Source organism: Mercurialis annua, linkage group LG1-X (genome assembly GCF_937616625.2).
Source record: "Mercurialis annua linkage group LG1-X, ddMerAnnu1.2, whole genome shotgun sequence".
In the NCBI taxonomy this organism is placed as follows: Eukaryota; Viridiplantae; Streptophyta; class Magnoliopsida; order Malpighiales; family Euphorbiaceae; genus Mercurialis; species Mercurialis annua.
This window is the reverse complement of record NC_065570.1, coordinates 15,266,023-15,279,634: the sequence shown is the minus strand read 5'-3', so window position 1 is coordinate 15,279,634 and position 13,612 is coordinate 15,266,023. Positions and strand designations below refer to the sequence as shown.

At 33.6% G+C, this 13,612-nt stretch overlaps 1 protein-coding gene across 1 annotated transcript; it reads right to left on the bottom strand.

Moving 5' to 3' along the window:
• Positions 1 to 5,239: 5,239 nt before the first annotated feature.
• LOC126665923 (uncharacterized) lies at positions 5,240 to 6,232 on the bottom strand. The gene is made up of 2 exons (XM_050358855.1): positions 5,843 to 6,232; positions 5,240 to 5,629 (listed from the first exon to the last, which is right to left on the bottom strand). Exons 1-2 carry the CDS (start codon positions 6,230 to 6,232, stop codon positions 5,240 to 5,242), a joined length of 780 nt encoding a protein of 259 aa, XP_050214812.1.
• Between the last annotated feature and the right edge of the window lie 7,380 nt (positions 6,233 to 13,612).

Genomic DNA, 13,612 nt, shown 5'->3' with positions numbered 1-13,612 from the left:
CAAACTTATGATTCTCGGACCCAAAATTCGTCTTTTAGAGTCGAACACTCAAAAACGTCAAATACCTAGGTCAACACGGTCTGTATGCACATTCGTGCGAGTCGGGGTGCACATGCGTGCATCTCGGTGGGTGCACGTTCGTGCACCTCACTTGGTGCACGGTCGTGCACCTCACTTGGTGAACGGTCGTGCACCTCTGGTTCACGTTCGTGCACCTTGGAGGGTGCACGTTCGTGCACCACATGCACAACCCCCAGAAATACGTTTTTTGAGGCTTTCCGACCATTCTGACATGCCTAAAACATATATACACCAAAACCTATTCTCAAACGTTCAAAAACAACGATTTTAACGCGTTATACGTGAGTTCAATTGAATTATAACGATAAAACCCAAAACAGCCAACAACCTCATCATTTTCATGTCAAAAACTGAACTCTTACCTTGATTTGATGCACAAAGATGATAGAGCTTCCAATTACGAAGAGATCGCCGCGAAAATCGCTTGAATCAGATGTCAAACGGAGAAACGGCAGCGAAACGACGGTATCGATCGTTTTAAGCTTCTGGACTCTTCTTCTTTCTCTGATTCAATTCAATTCTTTCATATTCGAGGTTGTGTGTATATATATATATATATATATATATATATAATACCCCAAAATAATTAATTAGCTAATTGGACCACGTGTCCAGTTTTGAGTCGCAGAAGTGGCGATATTGGAAAGTTTTCCGATAAATAAGTTTTAGTAGGTCGGTTTTAGAAAAGGTTATTATGGAGAAAATTTATATTATATTTCAATTCTAAAGTTGGAATTGGAATTAAATAGAAAAATGACGAGAAAAGTCCAAAATAAGGTATAGGGACCAAAGTGGTAATTTAGCCACTTTGTGTCGAAAATGGAAATATTGGATTTTGACGGGAAAGGATTAATATCGAGATTCGTATTGTTTGTCAGGGATAAATAATACGTATAAGTCGTAATGGAAGAGGTTAACGATTTAGCTATGGACTAAATCGTATGGTTGAAAAGTTCAAAGGATATGAGATAGTAAGCAAAAAGAACAAGGACCAAAGTGGCACTTTAGCCGGATTATATAAGTCGTTTCGCCGCCGTTTCTCCGTTCGACGTCCGATTCGAGCGATTCAAGCGGCGATTTCTTCAGAATTGAATGCTCTATCATCTCCGGCCATTAAATTAAGGTAAGAGGTCGGTTTTTGGCATGAAAAATCGAGTTTAGTTGGCTGTTTTAATGAGATTATGATTTAAGCATGAATTTGACGTTTTCGAAGATATTATGGCATTTTTGAAGAAACCGAGATATGGGTATTGAGCGTGGGTATGTTTAGCACGTCGCGATTGTGGCGAAACCCCGGAAAATCTGATTTCTGGGGCTGTGCACGTGGTGCACGAACGTGCACTCTTCAGGGTGCACGAACGTGCACTTGGTTGCACGATCGTGCACCCACCGAAGGGCACGCCCGTGCACCCCGACTTGCCCCCACGTGTATGCGAACGGTATTTGACTTAGGTATTCGATGTTTTAAGTAAGTTGACTCTAAAGGACGGGCTTCGGACTTTGAGAATCATTAATCTCGAGATTAGCTCGACGTTTTAGATAATTAATAACAATGGAAAACGTTAAGGACGTTAAGCGATCCTCAATTATGAGAAATATTATTCGCTAAGTCGTTTATACGACTAAAGTTATTGAATACGTATACAAGTATAAAATGAAACTAAATCCTAAAACTTAAAAGTATTATACGTATAAGAATGCGAGAATCACGTCTAATCATTAACAATTTATCAGATGTGTCAGTGAATAGTGGAGTCAGTAGAAGCGGACTAGCGAGAGCGTACCATCAGATCGATCATATCATTTCTTGGATTGCGGTCACTGTGAGTTGTACTTTTACTTTCATGTATTATATATATTAAAATTATTTTATGAAAACATATATACTGTTTTCACGCATCGCACTATATATAATTGACTGAAATGTTATATGTTTATTTAATTTCTATATATGAGAACTAGTATGCGATCCGAAGAAACTAGCTACCTATTGGGTGTCAATAGGCTGTGTGATCACCAGTATCGAATCAGTCTAGTATGTTCGCATTTGAGAAATGATGTGACTCAGCTGGGAGCTGATGATGATTATGAAATTTACGATTGGGTTTATGATTTCGATACGAGTGAGCACTCGGCTACGGTGTAGTCTGGAGTCCCCGTATCTAGTGGCTGGGCCACCAGCGAGTTGGACTCGCGATTGATATTTACGATTGGGTTGAATGATAATGATTATTCGAGAAATGTGTCGCATGCTAGGATATTAGTTTCTTACGGATCAAATACGTGTTTATATGTTTCATATTATTGTTTTCTTGAAATGCGATGCTATGTTTTTATATTAATACTGTTAGTAAATGAAAACTCACTCAGTATTTTCCCAAATACTGACCCCTCACCTTTGATGTCTTACAGGTGCTTAGTTTGTGGACCTAGCTAGAAGCCAATTTTGAAGTGCAGAAGTCATCTGTATATGTTAGTTTATGACTTCTGTGAATGTTGCAGTAGTGGTCCCGCGTTAATAGAATAATAGTCTAGATAGCAGTTCATTTTTAATTGTATATATAAACTGTTGTCATTGTGTAAATGCTTTTTGATAGGCTACGTGTTTAGTATGTAATCCACGGCCCCAGATGCCGATGTGATGTTTTGAGACACTAACTGATGTATATAGTACCGCAAGGCCAGTTCGTACATGGTACGGTAACTAGAGCCCGCGAGGTTTTGAAACAGTTAGTGTATATGTTTTATTATGTGATATATATAAATGTGATGCTTCCGTTGGTTAATGTTCGATGTATTCATTTATTATTTGCGAAAAATTAATTGTGATTTTAGGCTTGCTACGGGTTCCGGAGCTACCACTCCCGTTCCCTAGCGCCGGTTGCGGCTCAATAGTTTTGGGTCGTGACAATATATCTTGGCTAAAAGCTCATTTTGACCCTTCTCTTCTTTCCTTATTGCAACTTATCTTTTAAACTTTTCTTTCATTCGATTTAGTCCATAGCTCAATTAATTAATACCTTTATTATAACTTATACGTATTATTTATATCCGATAAATAATACGAATCCCGATATTAATATTTTCCCGTCAAAATCTAAAATTTCCATTTTTGAGACGTAGTGGTTAAATTACCACTTTAGTCCCTGAACTTTATTTTGGGACTTTTCTTGACATTTTTCCTTTTAATTCCAATTCCCATTTTTAAACTAGAATATATTATTCATTTCTCAAAATATTATTCTTGAAACCGACCTACTAGAATTTTATTTATCTAAATTCTCTTGGAAATTTTTCCGTTATTGCCACTCTGACAAGTCAAAACTGGACACGTGGTCTAATTAGATAATTTATTCTTTTGGGGTATTACACCAATTTAGTTGTGGAGATTGTGAAGTTAAGGATGTTGGAGATCGTTTTGTTGTGAGTAGGTTGTTTGTTTTTGATAAGAACATTGAGTATCTACTTATGTGTGATGAATTGGTGGAATACCAAACATGGATTAATTATGGAAAATTGAAGTTTGGTAGACCGAAGGAGTAACTATTTTTTTACAATTTGGTATGTATACTCTTTTTTGAATTATATAAACTTATTTTGTATTGTTATGTAAGGGAATGTATTACAAGGAAGCAGTGAACAATATTGATCCGCCCTTTGATTTTGGCGTTGGTGAAGTTAGTACGAAAGAATGGTTTAACACAATTCATTTCGGGAACATGCCTCTGGAAGATTCGGTATGTTTTAAATTTTTTATTAAATTGTTACAGTTGTGATTCATTTTGTATACATATTTTTTACATATGCGATACTAAATTTGACTATTATTATACATTCATTTTTTTATTGAAGCATATGGATGTGCTGTTTTATTGCTTGAGGAAGAAAGGGAAGTATGACAAGAGTTTGCCAATGAAGTTTAAACAACAGACACTTTATTTGACCAAAATTTTCAATCATTTGCAAAAATCTTTGCAGAAGGTGTATTTGACAAAGGGACTATGTCTCCTGATCATATGATTGCTCAGTATATGAGAGGCTATCATATGCGTAAAAATACTGCTTGGAAGGACTGCGAGTGTATTTTTATTCCTCTTCATGTAGCAGACAACGATCATTGGGTGCTTCTAGTGTTGAATTTGAATTTTAGGAGGCTGAATGTTTATAACTTTATGCGTACAGCTCATAGTGCAGCGTCAGCCAAGAAGATTACTAGTAGTTATGCCACTATCCTTCCTTATTTCCTGATCATGTTTGATGTCTTCAGTCTCAATCCATATTGTGATATGCATTCACCATTCTACACTAGCCAAGGGCTTACGGATCCAATTGAATTGATATTTAAAGACAATTTGCCGCATCAAGAGTTCAAGTATTGATTTGTTTTTATTATGTTTACGTTATTCAAATGTATTTACATATGTTTTTTTTACTGTTTTAATATAGTGACTGTGGAGTTTTGCTTATTCCTTTACTGAATACATTGCCTATGAGAGGGAGAATGATCTTGCGAAAGGTTTCAGTCTGAATGACCAGCGTCAGCGTTTATCATTTGCTTTATATAAGTATGATATGTGGAAGAACGAGAACAATGTGGTCAGCTCATCAGAGGCTTGTCCACTGAAGCAAAAAGGAAGAGGAAAGGGAAAGAAGCATGCTTATAAAGGCAATAGGGGAAAGTGATTTGTAGGAAAGAAACTGATGTAGTTCTTTTGATGTTTTTTATTTTAAGATTAAACGTTGTTGTTCATGATACACTTTATGAATTTGATTTTTAGTTAACGGTTTTTTATGCAAACATCTTGAATTTCCTTTTGAGCAATTGTTATATTATTTTTTCTTCAATCTTCTGTCTTGTTTTATTTAAATAGGTCAATATTATTTCAAATTTTAATTATTGGACTGTATTAATTATATTATTTTGATGTATCATTTATGTATCTTTAAATGTTTATGTGTAGAAAATATTTTTTATATTTTTATATAGGATATGTATAAGAAATGTATCTATCATGTTGGTATTTTTTTATAATTTGAAACTGAAAACAGAGCAAAACATATGCACAAAATAAAAACTATTGAATATTTAAAATAAGTTTTTTACTACATGCTATATTTTGATTTTTTTTGGCACGTTTCTACAAGTTTTTCGATTGTGTCATCCTTGTCCACATCTAGTACACTTTGTATTCTTGTTATTTTTCCATGTAGATGTATACCTTTGCTTTCTTGGCCTTCCGCTTTTTGTCTTGTGTTGCGGCGGTAATACAATCATGTCTTGTACTTCTTGTGGTATAACCCACTGATCTTGTTTTTCCATTGGAAATATCGTCTCACTATATGTTGCTAGCATAGCTTCTTTCATGTAGTATCTTGAACAAAACTGATACGGATCCCGGTTCATTTCATTGAGAATCACGACTGCATGTTGGCATGGTATTTCATCAGTTCCAAATCTTTTGCAAGTGCATGTCCTTTCCTTCATGTCTACTGTGTATTTGTCGCCATTACTCATCACTGTGAACAGTTCATTTGTAGTTGGCTTTATCTGTGGAAAAGGTTATTAAAACATAAGATAGGTTTTTAATACATAAGCAATACATTTCTTATACATTTTTTTTCTATTAATAAGTGTGGATACACAGCAGTATAGGTTTTTGATATTTGTGCCAATAAGAAAGTATGTGACCAGTACATATACAGTTGTGATACATAATTGATACTTTAAGTATAATATTTGAGAAAAGTTAGATTTTCATACCTGTAACTTGAGTGAATTTACATAGTTTCTTGCTAGCACATCTTCATGTTTTTTCATCATCCTTGTAATAGTGCTGAGGGAAATATTTCTGTGTTTATATGAGTACACTTGTTGGAGGTCATGTAAGTGCATAAGGAGCGTTGCAACTGGCAGTTCTCTTGCATAAACTAGTGCAACATTTAATGACTCGGCTGGGTTAGAAGTCATTGTCTTATATATGTTGTTCTCAGCGTGGAACCTCGACCATCTTTTGTAACTGATACCTTCAAGATACGACTTGATTCGTTCATTTAGTTCCTTCATGTGATAATTGAAGTCCTTCTCTGTGTAAGCTTTTGCTGCTGCAAAGAATGGCTCTTTAATATTGTTTGCATTTCTCTTGAAATTCATCTTGATGTTATTCAGAAGGTGAAACATGCATGTAAGCACAATGTTCAGCCTCTGGATATACCATATGTGCAGTATTATCAATGCTCAGATACTTATCTGATACAATGCACATACCTTCTCTCAAGCCAAATGCATTTCTTATTTGTGTGAAAAAAATACTCTCATGATTTGTCATTCGCTGAATCTACAATAGCAAAAGCTAAAGGAAAAAAGCTTTCCTGCAGCATCTTGGGCTGTTGCAACTAGAAGGGTGCCACCATATGCCGCTTTCAAGAACGTTCTGTCAACAATCATAACGGGGTTGTAGTGCTGCCATCCTTTAATTGCGGCATTTAAAGCAGTAAAAGCATACAAAAAGCAGTTGTAGTCTCTTACTTCGATGTCTATTAATGTTCCTGGATTTTTTGTTGCTTGCATATATAGAAACGTTGGTAGGAACTTGTAAGATTCTGATGGCTTGCCTCGTAGCATGTCAAATGCCTTTTCTCTTGATCTATAAGCAATCATATAGCTGATCTTGACCCCATTGATCATCTCTAAATCATTTTTGATATCTATAAGTGTGTACGTTGATTTAACATTAAGATATTTCTACTTGATGGATTCAGCAATGTGTGATGATGAAGCTTGCTTTTGATTGTTAAATCTTGTATAGACAGGGCATGTGTGTTTCATGTTCAGATTCCGAATAATGAACAGTTTTGTTTTTCCACTGCTTGAAGCTTTCAGATACCAATTACATGTGTTATTGATACACTTGAGAAGAAGCTGCCTTTGACATGATTTTACTGTCCTTTGTTGATAGTGATGACGGATTGCATGAAATCTCATGCATGTTTGTAGAACTGCCTTATTTTTAAAAGGCTGACCAACCTTCAATTCAATTTCTTGCACTAGATCACTCACTCTTTGTACATCCTTGTCCTCTGTTTCTATTTCTTTTTCTTTGATGTTGCTGGTTTCAACACCGTCCTTTGCAAGAATAGTAGTATACTTTCTTATTTTTGAGTGGGTTTGTCTAAGGTCCAGCGTTGGACCCGTCCAGCGCTAAAAGATAAAGACAAAAAGACAAAAATTTTACCTCTAGAAAAATGTGTAGGCAAGTTATAAATAAGATATTACCGGACCCACATACTCTAATAGAAAAGATGTCTAACTTCCACTTGCTTGCCTTTTACTTATTTTTTGTTTTTAATAATACACATATTTTTTATTTCTTATTATCATTCAAAAATTAATTAATTTTTTTAAATATTCAATTGTTGAAATGACAAAATTAAACATATAAAATTTAATAAAATAAAATAATGCATGAGCTATAATAAATAAATTATAAATAAAAAATAAATTTTTATTTTAAAAATAATATTATTAAATTTATAATTAAATTTTTATTTTATTAAAATTTTAATATAAATAAAATAAAAAAATACATTGTGATCAATTTTATAATTAAATATGTGTTTGTAAGTTACAATTTTTTTATTCAATTTTATAATTAAAAAGAATTGGATATTCTATAGATTTAACCATTTCTCCAAACATGGGACAGTTTGAATGGCAATTTTTACTCTTTTAGAGGACGAATCCGGACTCGACGTCTTCATGAAAGTTGTAGGTATTCGAATTACCTTTCTAGGGACGTTTGAATCGATGAAAACCGACGTCGGGGGAACGAGTTATGACATAAATACACAATCTGAATATATATATTTCACACTGATATACACATACAACAGCTTCATGGCACCTTTGAATCGATGACAACCGACGTCGGGGGAACGAGTTATGACATTAATACACAATCTGAATATATAGAGAGCACACTGATATACACATACAACAGCTTCATGGCACCTTTCGTTCATGTTCCAGGTCGAATTCCGATTGGATGTCCACATGAAAGTCGCAGGTATTCGTGTTACCTTTCCAGGGACATTTGAATCGATAAAATTCAATGTCGGAAAAACGATTTACGAATTAAATACTCAGACTGGGTACATGCAGATTTCATACAGCTGCACACATATAGCAGCTTCAAGGGCACTTTTGTCCCTTTTCCAGGTTGAATTCGGACCGGACGTCTTCATTAAAGTTGTAGGTATTCGAGTTACCTTTCCATGGATGTCTGAATCAGTAAAATCCGACATCTGAAAAGCGAGTTATGATAAAAATACCAGGGCTTGTTTTTGAAAATATACTTCTATTCCCTTTCTATCGCTTGAATAGCTTCCAATTACTAAAAAATGAACTTCAAAATAATAAATATCAGTTAAATAATATAACATGGAGGAATTAGACGCGTGTTGAATTATTCGGATAAAATAGATTATTATAAATTAATAAAAAGAACTTATATTTAAATTCAAATTTAAAATAATTGAACATATGTATTTTATTTAAATAAATTATAAATTATAATAAATCATGTCCATAATGTTTAGTCAATGGGGACAAAAAGACAAATTAAGCATATAAATCCCTCTCTCTATGGAGTTTTGAATGCAATTGGTGAGGAGTTATAAACATTTTTATCATAAAAATATGTTATTTGTTGAGGAGTCACCATGCCTCTACACATGCAGCAGCTTCAAGGGAAATTTCGTCCTTATTTGAGGATGAATCCGAATTTGATTTCTTCACGAAAAATGTAGGTATTCGAGTTAGCTTTCTAGGACCATTCGAATCGGTTAAATTGGAGATCGGAAAAAAGCGTTATGACATAAATAGCCGGGATGGTTTTGGAAGATGCTTCTACCTTTTTCAAAAAAAGATGGATATATAAGGATATAGACATATGTAAAATTTCAATCTATGGGATAGTCCTATAGATAGTGTGTCACGACCCAAATTTATGGACCGCGACCGGCGTTGGGGAATGGGAGTGGTTGCTCCGAAACCCGTAGCAAACCTAAAAACCATTATAAATTTTTCGCGTTTTAAAACATAAAAAGGTTTGCAACCTCGTTGCGGAAACACTTTAACACCTTTATTAAAAACGCAATCGCAATTCAAGATCATATATCACATATGATCTGTTTTCAGAAAATATCGTTAAAACCTTTCTCTCGTTTAACGTAAACACATTTCTGAAAACTGGGTCTTAAGACCCCGATTGTATTTCAAGAAATCAGAGCGCAAACATCAATCTCATATGACGTACTTGCTCTTTTTCCAATACAATCCTAAAATGCTAAAATCATGAAACCAGTGTATCTTTCAAACAACTGGTCACATCATTTTAGAAAACACGCAGCATTTCAATCATGTACATATACAGTAGTTCAAATCAGAGTATATGAAAATAAGTTGAACTGCTGTAAATTAAAAGACAGACTTCCCAGTACCCGACTACTTGCAGCTCTAGAGGTATGGCTGACATTGACTTCCAGAATTACTGTGGAAGTCTGACCTCGTACTTGATAACCTGAAAGGTCAACGTTGGGGAGGGTCAGAAATATAAATATTTCTAAGTGAGTCTACAAATTTACAGTTGAATATTCAGATCGCAAATACATAAAACATTTGTATATGTAAAATATTACCAATAAGTCGATCCAGATGAAACCCTACAAGTAAGATTGTTGTATGGGTCTCAACCTGCACAATATAGGCCTTAAACCGTGAACTGAATCACTGCCGTCTAAGCCGGGTGTCTGGACCGTAACTGTTAAACTGCCATCACAATATTGCCTGTGACCGTAACCGTTACTGCCGTCTCAGACTGTTAAGTCAGGGTCGCTAGCACTTCCAGCGCCCAATGACATTAACTGACCTCTATGTCAGACATTGGCTCGTATCGAGAAACACTACTGGTGATCACACAGTCCTATTGACAACCAATAGGAAACTTGTTCCAATGGATCTTTCATGGTTAAATTATACTAGTGCGATTTGTTATTTAAAACAGTTTAAATGTAAATATTCAAAAGTAAATACCACAGAGTAAAACTCACAGTACTGTCGTCCCTATTTTCAAAAACATAGGCTCCAAACAAGCTTGTCAGTCAAACACGTTGGTGTTTGGCTCGCTAGATCGACTACTCGTCGGATCTAATTAAAATTCAAATGTCAAAATAATATTAGACATTAAATTTCTAACTCTAATCCTATCGTATAAAAGATAGACTCAAACAACTATTGTTTATAGACGACTCTATAAACAAAGACATGAACTAATCTCAATATTGAACTTCTCGTTCAATATATAATACCACTCTTGGTATAGACTTATAGTTCTTTTAACATTAATCACATTGATTAATGTAGAGCCTAGTTAAAACGTCGTATCGTTTTAACGTATTGACTTATATCATTTTAAAACGTTCACCTTTAAACATTTACTAACTGACGGTAAACACACCGTCCTAATAGGCGAAGTCCCCTCAGATTCTCCGCGTGAAAAGACCTCGTCGGAGTCGGACTACGCGTCCGTGCAGGGCCTGTGCACGTTCGTGCACGTTCGTGCACTGCCTATGCACGGTCGTGCACACGTGCAGGCACCGGGATTTCATTCCCGAGCCACTTTTCGACGTGCTTGATTGATTTTTCCCGCTCCGAACATTTAATCACAACCTAAACAATTCAATTCTATAATTAAAACGTCGAATCGATACGTACGCGATCGATTCGATACGTTTACCGTTTAATATCAAATATATAATTAATATATATCGAAATAAATATCGTATACGAGATTAACACCTCGATTACTACTGGATTTATTGAAGAATCGGAGTCGGAATCGCGAAATGGATCGCGCCGCGCCGGCCTCGGCTTGCTATAACTAGCAAGCACCTCAATTGTAACAATTGAGGTGAGTTATGCGTCCCCCCTCTGTTCCTATTTATAGGAATATGATTTGGCTAAAGTACCATTTAGTACTAGTTCAATCATGCACTTTAACTCTGATTTTAATTAGTTGTCCGTAGTCCAAACGGAGACTAATTTCAAATTCCGTGAAACTTTATCTAAAAATCCAATAAAATATAAAATAAATAAAAATATAATTTTTATTCGCATCCCACTTATATTTTATTTTTAATAAATTCCGGAGGATTTATTAGGTCCAAATCAGTCCCGCTTAATTAAAATTACTATGTCCAAATTCCACAAAAATTTGACGGTAGCTTCGTCAAATTATTTCGCGAATATTAACATCAAAATTATTCGCTCGGGGCTTATAAATTATTTTATTTTAATTTGAACTAACGAATAATATTTAATTAGTTAATAGTTAAAAACTAATTAAAATAAAAGTTTAGGAATTAAAATGAATATTTTTCATTTCTATCCTTCACCCCACACTGCCTCTCCTTTCTTCTTATCCTTCTTTTTATTTTATTTAATATATCTATCTATATATATATATATATATATATATATATATATATATATATATATATATATATATATATATACATATATCTTAACATATATTCGTTCATAACTCGTCGAGCTTTTCGAATTTCGACATTTTAATTTCCGGGTTTTGTCCGAAATTTTAAACTCTCCATTTAGAGTGGTACATTAATATATTAATTATCAATATATCAATTTATACGACGCTAAAGAGTATTCTCAAATTTATTACTCCCGTTCACACTGGTTTATTAGAATTTAAATTTCTGATTTAAATTTTAAACTTATATTATTACGATACTCTTTTACGGATACGTATAAATTAAATTTACGTTTAAATTTAATTTACGTATTCCGAATTTATTAAACGACTTTCCGTGATTTAATTTAATAACCTTTAATAGTCAAACCTTACTATTATCCTTTAACTATTAAATTTAGTCTTTCCGAATATTTTTCTTAATATTCGAAATCTCAAAATATTATTTTTAATATTTTGATTACTCCAACTTGACCTCGTGGCATATTTAATTACTTAAAGTTACGGGGTATTACATAGTGCGTAGATTTAACCATGTCTCCACACATGTAACAGATTGAATAGAGATTTCGTCCCTCTTAGAAGATGAATCTGGACCTGACGTCTTCATGAAAGTTGTAGGTATTCGAGTTACCTTTCCGGGGACGTTTGAATCGATGAAATCCGACATCGGGTGAACGAGTTTTGACAAAATACACAATTTGAATATATATACATTTCACACTGATATACACATGCTATAGACAACGGCAGTGATGTTTATGCTATGAGAAGCATAGAACAAGTAATCGAAAGAGTATTGTTGGCTGTATAAGTAAAAGAAAAAAAAATGTATGTAAATTCGAGGACGAATTTATATAAGGGGAAGAGAATGTAATACCCCGTATTTTTATAAGCCACGTGTAAAGCTATTATTAGCCGAAAATATGTAAATTAAATTTAAGTGTAAATTTAATTTATAAGTATTCCTAAAAGTATATCGTAATAATAGGACTTTAAAATTTAAATCGAGGATTTAAATTTTAATAAAGGAATACGACGGGACTAATAGAACAAGGAATACGACTAGGGTCATAAGATGAAAATATATTGATAATTAATATATCAATATACCACTCTTATCAGAGAGTTTAATATTTAGGATAAAATCCCGAAATTTCAAAGGTCGAAACTCAGAAGTCTCGACGTGTAATTAACAAATATAAGTTAAGATATATAAGTATATATTAAAGAAAAAGAAAATGATAAAAAGATAATAAGAAAGGGTTGAGGTGGTGAAGTGGAGGCCAAGTTTGAAAAATACTTTTTTTAATCCCTAAACTTTTACTTTAATTAGTTTTCAATTATTAACTAATTAAATATTATTCGTTAGTTCAAATTAAAATAAAATAATTTATAAGTCCGAGCGAATAATTTTGGTGTCATTATTCGCGAAATAATTTGACGAAACTATCGTCAAATTTTCATGAAATTTGGAAGTAGAAAGTTTAATTAAGCGGGACTGATTAGTACCTAATAAATCTTCTGAGATTTATTAAGAATAAAATATAAGCCGGATGAGAATAAAAATATAATTTTTATTCTTTTTATATTTTATTAGATTTTTGGGTAAAGTTTCATGAAATTCATATGTCGTTTCCGTTTAAGCTACGAACGACTAATTAAGAAGTTGGTTTAAAGTGCATGATTGAACTAATACCTAAACGCACTTTAGCCATTAACTATATATATCTTTCATTTGAATTGAAAATGGCCACAGCAACCATTTGTTATCATTTCAAATTTGAAAAGAGCTGATTAGCTCTCTGGAGCTCGTGCGAAGCTAGGGTTTGATTTTCAATCGTCCGTTTCTCGATTTTAACTTCGTTCTTCGACGATTACTCAAGTAATCGAGGTATTAATCCCGTATTAAATGTTTATTTTGATATATTTTGATATATTTTGAATATATATATATATATATATATATATATATATAT

Excerpts from the sequence above, each read along its gene's own strand:
- LOC126665923 (XM_050358855.1), bottom strand. The coding sequence starts at position 6,232 with ATGAATTTCAAGAGAAATGCAAACAATATTAAAGAGCCATTCTTTGCA. Across the intron at positions 5,630-5,842 it reads TAAATTCACTCAAGTTACAG|ATAAAGCCAACTACAAATGA; the intron begins GTATGAAAATCT and ends CCTTTTCCACAG.